This window comes from Fukomys damarensis, unplaced genomic scaffold (assembly GCF_012274545.1).
Source record: "Fukomys damarensis isolate Sample0158 unplaced genomic scaffold, DMR_v1.0_HiC HiC_scaffold_38, whole genome shotgun sequence".
Classification (NCBI taxonomy): domain Eukaryota; kingdom Metazoa; phylum Chordata; class Mammalia; order Rodentia; family Bathyergidae; genus Fukomys; species Fukomys damarensis.
The window spans coordinates 49800786-49820839 of NW_022900950.1; the positions used below are offsets into that span (position 1 = coordinate 49800786).

A 20054-nucleotide genomic window follows, 5' to 3' on the forward strand; every position below is an offset into this window, starting at 1 on the left:
CATCACACAGTCCTCCCTGGTGCAGTGTGACATTGTAAAAATAAGGAATCGTTGTTAGCTAGGATATTAGAAAAGGGATGTTGTCAATGGGTAGTTCTCAAATTAAATGCCTTTACTTTCATCCTCTATAGAGCTCAAATTTGTCAGAATTGTTAGTCCACCAAATGAACTATATTTAAGCACTCTCATGCCCTTACCCCTGTAACTAAGATAATGAGAAAATCTGCTCTTTAGTCATAATTATTTTCTTCTCTTCTTTTTATATTGCATGTATTCCCAATTGCTTCTGCATTTGCTTGTTCATTCATTTCATAATCTTTATTTAGTGTTTAATATTTAAACTATATGTGCCAGGCACTATCTTGAGAGAAGTCTCTTCTTTCATGGAACTCACACTCATGGGGACAAACAATCAAAAAACAAAGAGACCTACAAATGCGTTCATATAGTGGCAGATGGTAAAGGGAAAAACACCTCAGGGAAATGCATTCTAGAGTGACTCAGGCAGGGAAAAGAAGACAAATTTTAGTTTAGGTTGTCAGAAAGGGGCCTCTGGAGAGAAGGCACTTAAATGCGTGTTGAATAATAATAAGTAACCAGCCAGAGGAATATCAACTGAAAGAGATTTCCTGTAGGTGAGATTAGCAAGTCCCAAATATCTAATAAGGTAATCAGTTTGCAGGATTGAAGAACCCAAAAGTAGTCAGTGTAGCTCAAGCATAGTAAGAAAGGTAACAAATGATCATCACAGAGCAGGAAGAAGACAGGCCATGTCATGGAGGCTGTAAATGTGGTAAGGAGTTTTCTTGTTAATCTAAGTGCAGTTGCATGGGAGGGTCTTTGAGGGTGTTAAGCCAGGGGTGTATAGACAAATGTGGGAGCGAGCCATAAGAGCAGCAGAGAAGATATACAAGAGCCTTAATGGCTTGGAGTAGAGATGGCAGTGGGAAAAGAAAGAAGTAGATTTGGACATATTTCAAAGGTAGACATGGAATGGATTCTTAGGTAGAATTACTAGGATGCTGATGAGATTCTGTAAAGGGAGGATAACGCAAAGGACGACTTCAAAGTTTTTGAGCTATGCATCTGGATGAACAGCAGTGACATTTACTGGGATGGGGAAAATTGGGAGTGAGGCTGACCCACCACATCAGGTCAGGGATGATCGTTAGAGACATCCAAGCTGAGAGGCCAAGTAGGCAGCTACGTAGGTAAGTCATTTCTTATTTATCCTGACCTAAGGGTGCAGATTTTGTTTGTTTTCCATTTCCTTTCTCTTGTTTATATTCCTGTTGACCAATGTTTAAGTAACAAGAGATCTCACATCATTTTCATGTATGTTTCAAAGCTCTCCACAACTAAACACTCTTAATCCTTAAAACCTTAGCATTATCAAAGGGAAACATTGTAAAAGCTAATAAATCTCAAGCTTCCCAGAAATCCCTGAAAACTCCTTATGTTGTCATCATATGGTTAAAAGAACATAGGACTAAACTTTGTTAAGGTCCTAGAAAATGAGAGGTACAGAAGAGAGCAGTGCAGAGCTAGGTTTGTCATATGACACAAATGAATACTATCTCATTTATTTGTTATCTACAAGGCCTAGAGCAAATGATAGAATACCCTGGAAACTTCATTTTCTTCATCTATAAGATGAAAATAATAATTACTGCCCTATCAATTCTTTGGCGTGTGTGAAGATGTACACAATGTCTGACATCCTATAGATACCCATAAAGGTGGATTTCCCCCCACTTGTTACCTATTAAAATAAATTTGCATGAAGCATTTCATATCTTTGTACAATCAGAGGAACTTCTCAGCCAACACTGTTTTTTAACCTTAAATCGGAGCAACTTTCTGCACACTTAAGATAGGGCATTCATAAACAGAAATTAACCACAGAAATGCCTCTCCAGTGTTGCAGGAAGCAATTCTCCCTGCAAATTCCCAAACTAATGTGTCAAGGGATGTGTATCTTCACAGAAAATGGAGTAAATAACATTTTATTGAGTAATAGTGTTAGCATTGCTCATTACAAATACAATTTGAGAGAAAGAAAGACTCAAAGTTCTTCATAGCAGGCTTCCCTGAGCAGCATGGGAAGTTCGGAGGTCTGAGCCGACCAGATTGTCAATTGTTGAAAGCTTCTAAAGAAGGTGCTAGAGTCCAAGGAGCTCAAAGAGAGCATAGCAAAGCAAGAGGGAGATACAGAAGTTTAACTCAGGTTAGAAAAATGAGGTAGGGACTCTTTGCACCCTCAAATAGTGCCAGGGGTACTGTGAGATTAAGAATTTACTCATCTGTGTGACAGCACATTTTTCTGAGTACAAGGAGCATGACTCTGAAATCAAGCTTAGAAAGATTGTGCCTGATTTCAGAATTTAGGAACCAAACAAAAAGCTATTAGAGAATTGTGGTAGAAACAATGGCTCTTTATCAGGACAAGGGCAGTAACCCCCAAAGCAAATACAAAGAGAGTGGCCCATGAGTGAAACTAATTAAAAAAGAACCCCCAAAAGAAACTCATTAAAGCTCTAATCCTGCCAGGTTAAATGCATGATGAAAATGTGTCTAGCCTATAGACACATTTTGTTTTGCTTGCACAATGAATTCTGGATTTTTTTTTAATTGAACCTGTTTGTTGAAGATGCTATCCAATTTACCAAGCTCCATTCTTCCTATCACCTTGTATTCTACTATGTAGTCCAGTTACATTACTGAGTATACTGCTGGCCTTATAGCACTTTAATTTATAGTTATGTATATATAGTTTATCCAGGCTGACTCTTGTTAAATACTTGACCATATGTTTAATGAAGAGATCACAGAAAAAGAGAGAAAATCCCAATAAAAGGGGGGAAATATGAAAAATACAGAAATTGGAGCAGCTCCAACTGAGGAAGAAGTATACCTTGCCGCAGCTAATTACAGCAGCTGCAAACTGTGCTGAACTAGGCAGCAGCCTCTACTTGAAGAGCTATGCCTCTTTTAAATAAGCTTCCAAAATTTGGGGAAATTCCCAAGTAGAACTCAAATTCCTAGCCTTTCTAATAGCTAAGGCATTGACTTGCAGCCTAGATCCTACCCATTATCAACACCGTGGCAAACTATAGTTTGGAAAGGAGGGTAAGGACAGGAAGAGCTAGCTGTCCCAGTTGCTTGAACACAAAGCTGAGGCACTAGGTTTCCAGGGATTGCATTGCTGTGTCCCTGGACAGAAGTGATATTGGTAGCAGGCAGTTTTTGCTGTGGTCTCACTGGTGCTTAGTGGGCAAGAAAGCAGCAATATTTCTTCATTGTTATGTCTGCAATGCAGTTTTACTCCTGAAATTTTAGCCCAGAGCCCAGAACTCTCCAGAAATCTGAAACTCTCAGAATCATTTTATTAAGTGGATTTTCTGCTGAATTAGCCAGCATCAACTTCTACTGCTACATACCAAAGAACCTTGACCGATAAAGCAAGCTGGGGCAGACCCATCCCAGAGAACCTTTAACGGAAGCTCCCTTGGATAAGAACCACCTCACCTCGGGCTAACTCCTTTGAACATTAAGGCCTGTGAAGGAAGTACAGCTTGTTCATAAGGCCACTCTGGTCCCCGCAGAGGAACTGGATGGTAGAAATCTCTTCATCCTTGCATTGAATTTCAGTGCATTAGTCAGTGCATTGAATTTTAGTGCAATCTCATACCCATTAGTCAGTACTCTTGGCAGATGACTTTATCCTTCCTCTCCACAGAGAAGTCACTCCATTTTCACCACCTCATTGTCAGCCATGCTGGGAGATGTTCTGCAAGGCTCCTCTCTTGGGTGGCAAACTGGTTCCACATCAATACAGACCGCTGCACAAAGAAGACAACCCATGCACACACTTCTAAACAAAGCTGTGGGAATGGTAACAAGCTGGTTTTCATTTCTGTGATAACTAAACAAGAGTTCTTGGAGGTTTCAACTATGGCAGGGAGTTTTAGACAGAATGAAAAACTCTGACATAAGGGAAGGCTGTGGAACTCTCTTCTCCTCTAGCAGTTAGATAATACTATACAGTATGTACTACTATGGTGCAAAAATCCTCCTTACATTCTTCATGACAGTGATGTCAGGGGATACTATTCAACAGTCCATATGGCAATTGTTGAAAGCTCAGAGAGACAAAGAGAAAAAACTCAAGAGAGACAAAATAGCTTTCTTAAAGTCCTTTCTTAAAGGATCCAAGCTATTGCTCCTCCCATCTCCTGAGGCTAGGGGTTGAACTTCATAAGTCGGGGCTTTTTTCTTTTCCGGTGATGACTTAAAGGTGTTTTCTTTAGGTCCCTGGGATCTCTGAGACCTTTTGAGTAGTCCAAGAGGGTGAATACTGTTATCAGAATAAGGCATTATTTGCCTGTTTCTCTCCAACCCCTTTACAAGCCGAGGGTAGTTTTCCAGATAAACACCTGTATGGTAAGACTTAAGCAGAAGCAACTCAATGGATTCAACTCTCTTCTATTAAGCCAGATATTAGAGAGATTTTTAAATTATGAAACAGTGTCACCTTGCTTTTGTTTTGAAAATAGTTACTTTTTATAAAACTGTGATACTTATATTAATGTGTATGTTTATAACTATAATATTAAGTGGATTGGTAATTATTTTTAAATGTTCCATTTCACAATAACCCACAGAAACAAAAATTCTTTGGAGTGCTCAGTAATTTTTAAACGTGTAAAATGTGTGAAGGTGTACTGAGATCCAATGTTTCAGAACTTCCACCCCATATTATAGCACTCTTGAAAAGCTACAGGCTAATTTATCTTGAATGAATATTTTATAACAACTCAATGCCAGTGCCAAACCTACTTTTTCCTGCTTACTTCTTTGTACTCCCTTTGTAGTCCCCATTTATATTGGTTAGTTAATGAATGGCAATAAAAGGTCTTGGGAAGTGGAGGCTTAATTAAATACAGAGGTACCTTACTTCATGAATACATCTGAAGCATTGGCAAATTTTGTTTTTATTTGAGAATTCTGCATCGGATGATGAACACATGAATCATGTTCATCTTTTCCCCACGACCACTAAAGTGATCGTCTTTTCCATATTGTGGGATGAATTAAGCTCATGAACCAAGGTACCACTGTATTTGATTGATGGACAAATGACCAAAACTCATTACTGTCACGGACACGGGAAATGCTCAAAGTCTCTGATAAAGGAAGAGCAACGTGTGTGCTTGCTTCTGACCCCACAGTTGCATGGCAAACAGCAGACTCAGTACCAACAAGGCCAGGTACACCATGGTCCAGGATGCAGAGTTGCGCCTGGCTCCTCGCCACCGATACAGATTCTGTTCACCCACCAGGCCAGCTCCATTCCCATCTCCTACATGACTCTTTCCCAGAAATGCAAACCCTCGGGAGCATCACACACTGACATCCTGTGGGAGTGTTTGTTTGTCCTTGTCATCTATTTTGCCTCTGGATCCATTCCTTCTTGCACTGCTTCCTGAATAAATCACATGTGTACATTTTGTTTTCTCTTTAAGATCTCTGGCTTAATGAAACTTCGCAAAGATCTTTTGCATGGCCTACAGAATCTAACAAAGTGCTAAGTAATTTATAATTGCTTTCATCTAAATAAATCCTGAAAATTTACAAAATAATTCAAACCCATTAGGTCACTGTTTTCTCACCAAAGTCCTGCATGTAAATTAGGGGGGGGCTTTATTTTTATTATCTCCACTTCACAAATCGAGTATTTAAAATTAAGCACCCTAAGGTCATCCAGTTAGGGATGAACAGAGTCAGGAAATAAACGTAGCTTGTGATTCTAAGTTCTTCATTTTTCCCAATATAGGATGTTCTAGTTTCCTACTTGTTTAATTTATTTGAAAAAAAACTTAGAAATACATAATAGGCCAACTCCAGTTATGAGTCAGAACAGACAGGAAAGATATCCAAGTCTTCTGATTCTAACTCCGTAGTTTTACAGCAGTTTTCTTCTCTCATGGATTTAGCTTCTCAGGCGGTCAACTCTGGTGCCGGTTAATCTTATGGGTAACTGTCTCAGAAGAGTAAAGCATTCTGTATCATAACAATGTCCATTTTCCTTCTTTTTGCCTTATGTGGCTAGTTAGCAACCTAATTGCTGTATTTTGCCAGCAAAAATGCAGGAAGTATTATAAAATTATCCAGTAATTTCAAGTTGTGTCTATAAAATGTATTGTAATAAAATATATTCTTCCCAACTTTCGCTTTTTTTTCTCCTTCTAATCTATTTCCTCCTCAACCCCTCCCCAAACATTTACTAAGTCCCAGTGTGAGCAAAACCATGTTAGATGCTGGACTAGCATGCAATAAGTAAGAGACAAGATACTCCTGTCACTGATGAGATTATGTCTCATGAGGGTGGTGACCTTTCTAGAGAAAAATTTGGAGGTACTGAAAGTATAGATCAGCACAGCAGAAATGATTAAGGAGGTGCTGAAGGAAAACAGAGTAAGGAAAAGAGTTCTTAGTATAGAGAGAAATAATCTGGGGAAGACTTCACACAGGGGATGTACTTTAAGCTTTGTCTTGAAAGAAATGTAGGGTATATTTTCAGAATATAATCTTCATCCATATCCCTCCATATCACCGCTATACATACAGTTGAAGTAAATGGTGTGCTTTCTTGGAAATGTAGCCATCACCAGACAAATTGCCTCACTTTCCTGTGCTCACCCACCTGACACTCCCAAACATTCACCATGTGGAAAATCCAGAGCCCCAAGTGGTTTGTAGAGCACTTCAGCCACCGACGCCCTCTCAGACTTGCATCCCTGAGGTGTGCTTTCTGGAGTCCCTCCTGTGTTATCCTTCCTTTCCAAGGCTATACCCTCAGAACACTTATCTACTGTACTTCTCTGCCACTGCTACTTGAACTTGGACTACTCGTCAAGCCTCCAAGTCAGTATAGATACAAGAACTGGGACCACTATCTCTCTGACAAATGGATATGGCAGCACACCACTCCAACCACTAGGGAGAGACACATACGAGAGGAGGCAGTCTTGGAAGCCCTCAGATCACACTATGGGACTAAATGAAAAAACAAGCCCCTGTGTAAAATTCTTCTAAATATTTTAAGTCATAACACGAAAAAGAAAGAGAAAGAGAAGGTCGAATGATTATGTTAAAAATCAAGAACATTGGATGATTATATGAAGAACAGATGACAAAGGAATTGGGGACACCATCGGTTCTCTATAGTAAAATATGATAAATGTGACGCGTTAGAAATCCTTCCGCCAGAGAGGCTGCAGGAAGAAGATGTGACCACCAATGGACCGGGATTATCCGGGAACAGCTGCAGCCTACCTTTCCAGCCACTGTGGCTGTCTTTGTCATCTAGACCAGAGTCTCCAAAATGAGACATGCAAAACACATTCTCCGAGCTTTCAAAAAGAAATATTCCAAAATCTGCTGCCTAAAGCAAATGGGAGAAAAGATAAATACTCTCAAGATGATGATCAATAATATGTGTCAGATATGATTTTCTTCTAAATAAATCTTTGCTCATGGGCATGTTACTAAATTTTCAGCCAAGAAAAAGGCACTGGTTGATGGGTATATCATACACTTATTTAAAAAGGAGCAGTGATTGACAAGTTGAAGTTTTATTTTTACTAATATTATTTTATTGTAAAATCATAATTATATATTTATGGAGTACAATTTGAGGCCTTGAAATATGCAAACTTTACAGAATGATTGTCAAGGTAGTTAGCAAATCCATCACCTAAATATACTGTATGACTTCTGATTCTAGTATCAAAACAAGAATCTCAGAATTCACTCATCCTATGATTCAGATTCTCCTTGGGTCTTGTAACATATATTTGGGTGAAAAAACAGTTAATGGAAATAAATCTATCCTGAGATAAGAGGGACAGGAATGGGCTTCTAGGTGTTGCAGCATCCACCAACAATCAAGGTCTCCAAGTCAGAATTCTGTCAAATTTCAGCACAAGATTGTCTCAATAAAAGCACCATCTCCTGGCTATGACACAGAAAGGGAAAGGAGCAGCAGTCAGAGGAACCAGAACCACCATACTCGGAATCTCTAGTGGAGGTAATTAGGCTTCTGCCAGAGTACAGCCCCGAGACTTCAGGGATCGTTAGAATATTTTTTATTTTAATGTCTATGTAGGGCCTGCCATTCATATTTTTAAAATAGATAATATCAGAAACTGTGGCTATGAGGGCCAGGCAATTTAATTTTTCAAAGCTTTTCAGGCCATTCTAATATGCAATTCAAAATAACTGCTACACATGAAAGAAATTAAGTGTTGGTTATAAGGATTTTATTTTTAAACTATCAGTCTGTTTTCAAAGGAAGAAACAAACTAAAGTTCAGAGAACTACCAGGAATGTGTGTGTGTGTGTGTGTGTGTGTGTAATTTTGCCAATTTTAGGACTATCACAAACCCTGAAACCTATGTTAAGGACTTTAGATATGGTCATAGCCTTGTATAACTACCATAAAAGATCTGAAAATTTAAAAAATCAGTCACAAGAATTAAGAGAGAGTAAGTTTATGTGAGAAACAAATAACTGAGCTTGCTAAGCTCAGTTTTCATAGCCATACAGTAAGTTTTTTACCTGCCCATCATTTTTTAAATTAATTTAGACTGGATGAATGTATGTGAAAGAATGTACGTAAAACATTGCAATGTATTATTTAGAACTACTCACAATTAACTGAAGGAGAAATGTACAACTTTTAGGCAACTGACATATTGATCCAGCTCTCATTTTTATGTGCATCTGCTTTGTCTACAGATCAGAGGCTAGAAGGAATTTAGCAGGTAATGAGCACTGCATTGGTGGAAGGGTAGTGCGTACCACCCATCCTGATCTACTCAATTCCTCTTTTCCTGCAGTATGAGGGTTGCCCTGCAGCATTCACCAGTAGTACTTTCTGTCGAACTGTTAGTACATTCCTTCTTATAACTTTAAACAAATCAGCATATGTTAAAATGCAAAGAAATGGTAGCAAATTTCAGGGCGATTGAAACCTATGAGTCAAAATTCAGTCTTTTCTGCAAATCCCTGAAATACTTATTTCTGTTCCTTTGTCCTCCTTCTCCACCAGAGGGCCTTCCGATTTTCACTGCCCTATTCACTTCCTACCCAGGAAGGCAACCTTCTGGTTCCCCTAAGGAAAGTACCTAGTCCCAGGAATACCATTAGTCCTAAAACAGTAAAGTATAAACATCTAGGATTAAGGATAAAGCCCATCCTCCACAGCCCCGGGTTCAGTTAAGGTCTTTATCCAGCCTGCACTCAGACATTAATTAGAGGTGTAAACCGTATGTGCAAAGCTATGCTAAAAGAAAGGCACCAGTCAAAGCCTTTGGGTTCTTTGGTGTCAGTGTTTCCTTTTCCTTTTCATTTCATTGTCTGAGTTTTAATAGAAAGAAATAAAAATGAGCATAGAAGATCTAATTCTGATAGCAAACTGTGATTGCTGTTTTCCACTCCTCAGAAAAAAAATGCAGAGTCACGTAGTTCAAGCTACTTTGTTCATAAAGGAAAATGCTTCCTACGCAAAAATTTCAAGAGAGGAGATGTCAGGTCTCCAAAAGCAGTTATTATCAAACAAAGCAGCCAGAAAATTAATGTCCTGGAGCTGGTTGTGATCACAATCTTGGATGTGAGCCAGGGTCTTCATCTCTTGGTAGGAGCATGGTTTTGAACTGTTTATTGTACCTACAATGCCGATCTAAACGTTCTAGTTGGTTGACAAAATTTCTTCCTGTCTTCATAGAATCTTGCTTTACTTTCTGGCTAGTCTTTTACAGACCCTTGCTGACCACTTACTGTGAGTGAAGCCCTGAAAAAGAGTGGTATGCGGTACCATTATATTTTTGCTACGTCTAGAGAAGAATGTGTCATTTAAAGACCTGCTAGCTTGATTCTCCCCCTTCAAATCAAAGTCTCTTTTCCAGACACAGAACAACCCTGCCTATAACCTATTATCACATTCTTCTTCTTTTGGAATGGCTGTTTATTCCAGACACCGAAGAGGGGGAATCACTGCATCAGTGTAAACGGCTGTAGGAACTGGAATTGAGTTATACCAGTCCGGGGGTAGGGGTGCTTTCCTAACCAAGGACACAATTCTGAATTCTAAGCAGTTGAAGAATTTGACATTCCAGGTAATCACATATTTTGTTCAATGGAAAATTGCCACTCATAAATTACTTTGTGGCAAACAAATAGGGCCATAAGTTTTCAAGGTAGTAACTTCCTTTGCATAAATCAGGAAATTGAATCGCTAGGACTTCAATTTTTAAAAATCATATACCGTTTTTGGACAGTTGATATTTTGTTTATGTGTATAATGACTAATAGTAATGACTGTAATTCATCACATTATACAGTGAATCAACAGTTCTAGCTGTACCAAATGAAAATTGATTGAGACCCTATCCCACCTTGGCAGAAGCTACTAATTACATCATTGTTATGTATGCAATAGCAAAAACTCTTTTTTAGTTTCTTTTGGTTTATGAAAGTCTATTACATAGCACCTAGTGTTGATAAGCTAAGCAAAATACATGAAAATAAAATAGTGTTGATGTATTTTATCTGAATAACTGCAAAGAAAGCTACTCCATGTTTGCCTAACATTGGTAGAACATTACCTCTGAACGAGGCACTGTTCTGGGCACTCTTTATATTTGATCCATTTTATCCACACCTCCATCTTCATTCAAGTCTGTGAGTGCTAGTGTCACATTACAGATGGAGAAGTGAGCATCACAAGGGTGAAGTGTTCAGTCCAGGAGCTCAGTATCATATCCAAGACCCAAATCTAGGGCTGTCTTACATTGGTGTTAGATGCAGCCATTGTCATCACTAAGGAGACTGTGGGTGAACATAGGAAGTATCTTCCATGTTCAAAAATTGGAAGAGAAAACACTCTTCTTGGAAACTGTGCTTTGTCCATGGGGAATGAAGCCTACACACAAGACCCAATCTCTTTGGCCTTTCTGGAGCTTCGGAAAGGAGCAAAAATGCACAAAACAGTCAGTTGAATCCTCCTTAAATAAGGACCTATCCGCGTAGAGAGAAATTGGCATTATCGTGGGCAAAGTGTCACCTTTTTCTTTTCTGTCCTTCATCTTCCTGAGCTGCCTGCCTGGAGAAGCTTTACAGGTCCTCCAAACTTCAGTGACAGCAACCATAGGATCGTGCTCCCATTTACTGTCACATCCTGTACCTCTTAGGTTGGTCAATAAAAGAAAAATCTGTGACTGCCTTGATTCTGTAATTCTTCCTCGTGAATATACTACAACTAAAAACATGTGACAATTTTATGCAACACTGAGTAGTATGTCTGTATGTAATGATATGAGAGAAATATGAAATGTCTGTTTAGGAATGACAATGGTATCACAACGCTAGGTACTTCTAAAACTGCATAGCATTTAGATCTGTATAACAAAATATTCACAGATTGAGTGATACATTTGAGATTTGCTTCAAAATAACATGGCAGGAGTAGCAGCAAGTGGGAGTGTGAGTAAAACAAATTGGTCTTGAGTGGATAATTGTGGAAGCTAAATGAGAGGTTCAATATGATGAGCTTTTTGGTTGTTCTTTTGTGGGGGCTTTGCATATGTTTTTGTTTTTGTCTTTTGTTTGTTTTGTTTTGTTTTGTTTGCGACAGGGTCTCACTATGTAGTTGAGACTGACCTGGAACTCACTATGTAGCCCAGGCTAGTCTCAAACTTACAGTGATCCTCTTGCCTCAGCCTCTTGAGTGCTGGGATGACAGGCGTGTGCCACCACACCTGGCAGGGCTTTGCATATGTTAAAATATCTCCATCATAAAATATCTTTTCAAAAGTATCCAAATTGGTTAGAATTACTCTAAATTAATATTAGAAAAATCACATGTTTCAAAAATATTTTAAAATATGTGTACTTTATGATTTAATATATGGAACAGAAAGACCTAAAAGCATACATAAAGTACTGCATAGATAAAAATATATGGAGGATGTCTAAATTTTTAAAAATGCATTTACAGTAAAAGACACATTGTCATCAAAGCCCCTCGAAGCACTCTCCCTCACTTTGAATACACTTATCCCAACATGTTTGGCATTTTCTAAGGCAGTTCTGGAGTCTGTTTATATGAGTGTCGTCTTAATTACTTTTCTCTTGTTGCTGAGACGAAATACCTGACACCCAAAGTTAAAGGAGGAAAGGTTTATTTAGCTCAGAGTTTGTAGAGGTTTCAGTCCATAATGAGCCAGCTTCAAGGCAGGGTGGCGTGGCAGACAGGCATCGCAGAGGAGAAACAGTTCGTGGCAGGCAGAAGGTAGCAAAACAAGCAAGAGACAAAACAAGCCTCTTTTTGTCCCTTATATTGTATCCAGACTACTGGGATTAAGTTGGCACAGAAGCAATCAGTGGACTGATTCAACAGTCACCCACCCTAGCACCATTGATCCTAGCATTGCACCATGAATCCGTCACACATTCTAGATTCAGACACCTCTTAAAAAGTCCCACTTATGAGTGCAGGAGGCTTGTGGGGGACATCTAGATACAAGCCATGACAAGTCAATGAGTGCCGTGAGTGGGAAGGCAGGCTCATAAAAACATTAGGCATCCTCAGCTACCTCAGTCACTGAATAAGTCACACTTCATGGCTTTTGGCTCTTCCCTAAAGTCAACATTATTGAAATGTAAGTGTTTTGAATTGATTCAGGATAAGCAGACAGCCACGGCAACATGACTAAAGACACCACAGAGGACTTTTAGAATTCCTTCTGAAAGTGGCAGCAACTAAGAGATAAATGTGTTCCAGGTGAGGGAGAGTATCCAGGGTGGGTTTAATGGCAATGTGTCTTTTACTGTAATACAATTTTAAAATTTTCTCATTCACCATATCTTTAATCACACCTCATATATGCATTTCAAATGGAAATGGAAGAAGGAATTTTAGTTGTGGTTGACCCTGGCTGCTGAGAATACATCTTGTTTTAGCTTTTTTGTTACATTTTTGCTTTTTTCCAAACTTACTAGAATGAAAATATAGTATGTTTATAATTTTACAAAGTTTTTACATATAAGCTATGCTCATGATATAGTGTTAGGTGAAGAGAAAGGTTATAGAACTATATATGAAGTACAATCTCAATTCTGTTTCACAATGTGTGCACACAGTATATGTGTTTATTTTAAATAAACAGCATCAAATTGTTAATGGCAGTTATTTTTGGATTGTGGTATTATTGGTCATTTCTGTCTTTCTTTGCTTATGCGATTTTTTTTTCAATTACTAGGTAAAGTAGTATAGTTATAAAAATATGATATGAAAAAGGAAAGCTAGATTTATCATAATCCTTTATAAGTGAAAAATATTATTTAGGGTAATAGAGCACATGAGGAGCTATCTACTGCATACACGTAAAACAGATAAATCCCAGGGAATATAAATTCTTTTTGAAAGCCTATGTTAAGCTTTTAAACAAGGTTGATGCAAAGTCCTCGGAACAGCCACAATTATGTAGCGATGCACTTTCCTCTGTGAGCTCAACTCCTGAATCATACTGTTTTATTTTCTGTCCCTTTTCAGGTATATCCATGCCAATCCCAGTCTTTGGGCTGCAGGATGATTCCAAGGTCTTTAAGGAGGGGAGCTGCCTACTCGCTGATGACAACTTTGTCCTGATTGGTTCTTTTGTGTCATTCTTCATTCCCTTAACCATCATGGTGATCACCTACTTTCTAACTATCAAGTCACTTCAGAAAGAAGCTACTCTTTGTGTTAGTGATCTTAGCACACGGGCCAAATTGTCTTCTTTTAGCTTCCTGCCTCAGAGTTCCCTGTCTTCAGAAAAGCTCTTCCAAAGGTCAATCCACAGGGAGCCAGGGTCCTATGCTGGCAGGAGGACTATGCAATCCATCAGCAACGAGCAGAAAGCTTGCAAGGTGCTGGGCATCGTCTTCTTTCTGTTTGTGGTAATGTGGTGCCCATTCTTCATCACGAACATCATGGCTGTCATCTGCAAAGAGTCGTGCAATGAAAACATCATCGGCGCCCTGCTCAATGTATTTGTTTGGATCGGGTACCTCTCCTCAGCCGTCAACCCCCTGGTCTACACACTGTTCAATAAAACCTACAGGTCGGCCTTTTCACGGTATATTCAGTGTCAGTACAAGGAAAACAAAAAACCTTTGCAGTTAATATTAGTGAACACTATACCGACTTTGGCTTACAAGTCTAGTCAACTCCAAATGGGACAAAAAAAGAATTCCAAGAAAGATGCCAAGACCACAGAAAACGACTGCTCTATGGTATCTCTAGAAAAACCACATCCAGAAGAAGCTTGTACAGACAATATCCACACCATGAATGAAAAGGTTAGCTGTGTGTGAAGGACTGGTTGCCGTGGCAACTGTGGAGGGCACACCAAACCAGACTTCACCTATCTGGGGAGAGTAAAAATAAGGAGATTGGAAAAAATTAGGCCGCTCTAATGGAACTGAAAATAATGTCGGTACAGTTCATTGTATTCTGTCAGTGAAAAGCAGGGTTAAGTGCCACAAAACATGCACTTCAAAAATGTTCTGACAGCATTTAAATTATGAGCTTTGTGATACTTTTAACATTGTAATGATTTTTAAAAAATAATTAGCTTTTAATGTGCAATTATAATGAGGTCCTAAATAAATCTATTGAACTATTATCAAATGGAAATCTTACCATTTCTGTTGATTGATGGCATGAAATTGCATTGGTTGTCTGATGCTGTAAATAAAAACAACTGTAAATAGTGAAAATTCTGTTTAATATAATGGCCTCTTAAATAAAGACCAGTTCTCTTTAAAATTTGCCATGACATATATTTTGAAAGAAAAAAAAGACACTAAGACAGTATGATGAAATCTGTATTGCTAAGATAATTAAATGAAATATTTGACACTTTTCATTCCTGCTTTTTCATAGACGCTGTTTTTAAATATTTACAAGGTTACTGGCAGTTGCTGCATTTCAAGTTGATTATCCAAAGTGTAAAAGATTTTAAACATTATTGAACAACTGTTGCTGCTTTCTCTTCTACTCGTGCTTTACTCTGAATTTCCAGTGTGGTCTTGTTTAATATTTGTTCTTCAGTATAAACTATTGAAAGGACAACTTGACATTGCCAAATACATTGTAGAAATTGCTTCTCTTAAACAGTACCTCAGAGGTATTTAGTAACTTGCTGTAAAGGTACTGTATCATGCATGAGCTCCTTTGATGTAACTCTGTCAGGGTTGAAGAATAAACTCAGGTTCTGGCTGTTAACAGTTTAAAGTTTTAGAACATCTCTGTACAAAGCAGGTGACTTTCCTGTTGACATTCGTCAGGTAAACTAATGCCTTTAGATCAATACATTAATATTATTTATTAAAATTACTTAACTTGGTTTCATAATCATCAATTAAGTGCATACTTATGGGTGGGGCAATTTTTAGGCAGTAGGAATATTAAAATAATTTAATAAATTATTTAAATAATTAAATTTAATTTAGGTTAATTTTTAAATTATTAAATAAGAAAGTAAGATCCTTATCTTTTTTAAAATGACTAAAGTGAAATGAGCTTTCTCAAAAAAACATAAACAGACTTATTTTGAAAGTCAATTCAACCTAATCTACTTCTTACCTAGTTCAGAAACAGGTTTATTTTGGCTCTGAAGGTGGTTTCCTCAGCAAGGTTTCCTGATTGGATACCAATGAATCCCAAGCAAGCAAGAAAGGGGGCAAATATCATTTGAGATCAAACATTGTGATTAATATGCACCTCAATCTGGATCTGCTATAAATATCAAAGTTTTGAACAAAAATTGTGTTTCATCCCTCTAAAAATGCACTCGATTTAGTGTTACTGATACTGGACTCCCTAATAAAAAAGCAGATAAATATAATATTTTGTGGAAATTGTTTAAAAAAGAGAGAAAAAGGTGAAAAGTAGTTAATCTAACTTGACATTATAAAATGCAAGGTTAAATTATGCATTTTTACTGGAATCGGTGTTAGATATATGATTACAGTGGTGATGCATTTCTTTTGGATTTGATGTAGTTTTTCCATAAGACTTTGAAAGTGTAACAAAGTAGAAAGCATCATTATGCAATTTGGAAATATATTAGGGCTAACCTAACTATGTCCTTACAGATATAATTTGCAAGATAGTTCACTCTTTCAAAGCTAGGATCTATAATATGCCACTAACCCAAAAGGTGCATTTCAACTGAATTATTCCTTAATGATAATTGCATTCAAAAGGATGAAGATATAAATGTTAAAAAGTCTCTCGTGTATTTTGCCTTAGTTTATAACTTTGCACATTTCATTATGCATTAGAGAAAAGATTACAAGTTCTACCCCATACACTCAGTCTTGATCAGAATGAAAATAAATATTGCCTGACAAACGTCTTCTGATTAGACATATACAACAAGGGTGAGTGTGGGTGTTTTTGCTCCATAAGTATCTACTTAAGTGTATATAGATATGCATACCTGTATATATGTACAGACAGGTTTCCATGCACTTTATTCAATATTTATATATTTATATGCAAGAAGATCAAGTCAACATTCAGTATTTACACACGTGTGCATGTTTGTATCATGTTGATTTAAATGTGAATTCATGTTCTAATATTCCTATGACCTTCCATTACTGTCAAAGGAGGTTAAAGTGCAACAGAGTTTTATCCTTTAAATAAACTGGAAATTGCTCTAATTTTGTGGAAAGACATTAAAACAATTCTATAAGGATAATAAAAACAATAGTCCATATATAGAATTTATTGATTTTTGAGCCCTTTGTTTAATCTGGGGACTTCCTGAGTACTACGGCTTTTTAAGTACACTCCTCACCCGAGTGGAAACAGTCCACGACAAAGGACTCAGTCCTAGCCAAAATTAAAGTAATAGAGTAACAACCTTACTCTACTTTAAGTTGATCAATAAGTTCATCTACACTTAAGAAAGAAACTAAATGCCTTGCCATAGTCAGGGAAAACTCAGTTTAAAGCATATGTTATCTACATGGCCACAGCGCCACCTCATGGTCATTTTTAAAAGTGCTGCCATAGCTAAGGTGAACTAAATTATCATACTGCTTTTAGCAAAGGGTGCTTTTCCCATTTATGCATCAGTGAAACATTTATACAGCGTTAAATTATTCTGTGCCATATGTAACAAAACAGTGAATATTATTTTATGTACTGATTTTAATCGAAGTGATTCTACAATATTTCAAGAATGAACAATTAATTGTAAATAAAGTATTCTCAAAAACAAATGCAACTTTGTGTGAGTTCATAGCTGTATCTACTACAGGAAATTGCCCAAAATCTTCCAGGTCATCAGGCTGGGAACACAAGATAACAGTCTGATGCTTTGAAAACAAAATGTCTATGCTTCTGGAACTCAGCCATGGAATAGAGCTGAGACCCACCTAGTTGAATTAGTTTTAGAGCTAAGACTCAGTTTCCAGCTTCTACAAAAGACAGATGCTCCCTGTTTGATTACTCTGGCTGGTCCCACACAGTGCAGTAACATAGATAGTCACTAGTACACCCTAAGATGTGCAGAACATTACCACACACACACACACACACACACACACACACACACTCCTTCAGGAATTAAAGTGAACTAAGGAGATAGAACTTTGCTAAGTAAACTGCAAAGCTGCCCTAATTCATCGCTTCATCTTTCAGTGTAGGTGGCGATAAGTCCATGTGATGAATATCTGCTACGTTTCAGGCATCAAGCTGCTTGCTTTGCTCACATGACTTACATCGATCCAACGGGCGGGGTTATTCCTTTTTGTTTTTTCCACAGATGAAAAACTGAGATTCAAAGCAGTGAGTAACATGTCCAGATCGAGCGGCTGGCAATAAAAGAGGCAAGTTCCAGCCTAGGTCATCTGATCCCAACGCACAAATTATTTTCCCAATTTTATGTGATACAAAGGAAAGAGGAAATCTCAGAACCAAAACACAGAATTTCTCATCTTATGGTAGCTCTTCAACAGGTTGTGAGTTTGGACTGTTACGTAAGAACTTACACCTCTAAGCCAGGCACGGTGCAACACAACTGTAGTCCCAACACTCAGGAGGCTGAGGCAGGAGGATCATCATAAGTTTGAGGCCAACCTGGACTAGTGAGTTCAATGTCAGCCCGAACTACAAAAAGAGACTCTGTCTCAAAAAAAAAAAAAAAATGAATCTTGCACTTCAATTACTTTGTCAATAGAAGAATGGAGTCATGAGCACTTGTCCTGTCTAACCAACAGAGCAGTTTAGATTAGGTCATAGTTATAGTTTTAAAAAGCATATAAATGTTATAAATATGTTGCTATTCAAAAAAGAATGCTCTACCAATTATTAATCATCAGACCAAACTCTGAATAAAATTATGGGATAGGCAATGATATCACTCATTCAAAATAATTCTCAGGTTAGCCGGGCGTGGTGGCTCACGCCTATAATCCCAGCACTCAGGAGGCTGAGGCGGGAGAATTGCTGAGTTCGAGACCAGCCTGGGCTACATAGTGAGTTCCAGGTCAGTCTCAGCTACATAGTGAGATCAAAAAAACAACAACAACAAAATAATTCCCATGTGAAAAAATAACTTTTGCTTGCCCTCTGTCCTCCCCATGATGCAGAATTCCCTTCATCAGATTCTTTTTATTGCTTTCATTAAAAGCATCCACCCTACATTCAGCTTCTCAGTCTCTGCCCTGTGGTTGAGTACTCATAATTAGTTGAAGCTGATATTAGCATCTCTTCAGTTGTCCACCGTGCTTGACATTTAAAAGGCACAAATTAAAGGCAAACACTTTAGACACCAAGGAGGCAAAGGAGAAAGAAATTTGGGGATGAGAAATATTTTCCTTGTATCCCTCATATGAACTACAGAAAAACAGGTATTTAAGAATTTCTACATTTTATGATTCAATATTGAATTTTAATCCACAACAATGATGTCTCTGAAAGAAACTTTTAAGATTTCATCCTAAACTGGTAACATTAATACTATAACTAAGCTTTTCCTCAAGTTTGATGGCCAGTGATATTTATTCCAATAAATATAACTTCTCTGTTAATTTTGGATTAGTTGCATGTGCTTTCAAAGGCAAACATTTTCCCTTTTTTCCCTGTAATAATATACACACTAATCTTAATTCCATTCCTCCTTTTTGGTATTCAACACCTGTGTGTTCATGGAGCCAACACCTTATGGGACATTTTCCTCCCAAGCTGAAGCCACTTTTCTTGTAGCCCAGTTGCTGCAGGAAACCGTGGTCTAGTCAGCTCCTCTTCTCCGACTTTGTGCAAGTCTTAGCCTCTTCTCTCTTCAGTGTGTGATGAAAGACTTAGAGATGATAATCTTACTAGGAGTCTCTCCTAGCTCTAGGCTTACCTGGAAAATCCAGTCAAGACCGATGAACCAAGCAAGGCACAGCTGTATGTACAATGAATATTCTGGAATTCACAAACTTCACATTCTCTCCAAATTTCTAGGTAAATTTCAAATAAATAAAATTTCAAATAACTAAATGAAAATAATTTCAAATAAATTTCAAACACAAATGGGAATCATGGGAGTTTCTTAGATGTGAAGCCAAAAGTCAGATACCAGCAAACATGTTTCTTACCATAGCATTTTTCTCACAATTGGCCTCTCCTTTGTAATTTCAAGACTACTGTATAAGATACTGAGTTACTTCTTTTTAGCCCTCCAGGCTGTCTTTTTTTTTTCTCATTGAGTTTATTTGTACATTTTAGGTATACAGTACAGTTACATTCATTACTGGGATCTTGCACCTTTACATGACAGGTCCTGGTTCTCATTTTTCCCCTTGTCCCTGCCCTCCCTTCACACCCTCCTCCCCTCCCCATTTACAAACACTTTATTTCCATTTTTTCATTTTCTCACATTGTTTTCTTTTCCCTTATTACCTTTCCCCTACCCTCCAGGCTTTCTGAAGAACGAGGGTTCCCA

At 37.8% G+C, this 20054-nt stretch overlaps 1 protein-coding gene across 1 annotated transcript in view; it reads left to right on the forward strand.

Moving 5' to 3' along the window:
• Htr2a (5-hydroxytryptamine receptor 2A) overlaps positions 1-15490 on the forward strand; it is a 61545-nt gene extending 46055 nt beyond the window's left edge. Inside the window, exon 3 of the mRNA XM_010637007.3 lies at positions 13619-15490. Coding sequence (XP_010635309.1) covers positions 13619-14421 — 803 coding nt within the window. The 3' untranslated portion in view covers positions 14422-15490. The remainder of the gene's footprint in view (positions 1-13618) is intronic.
• Positions 15491-20054: the final 4564 nt, after the last annotated feature.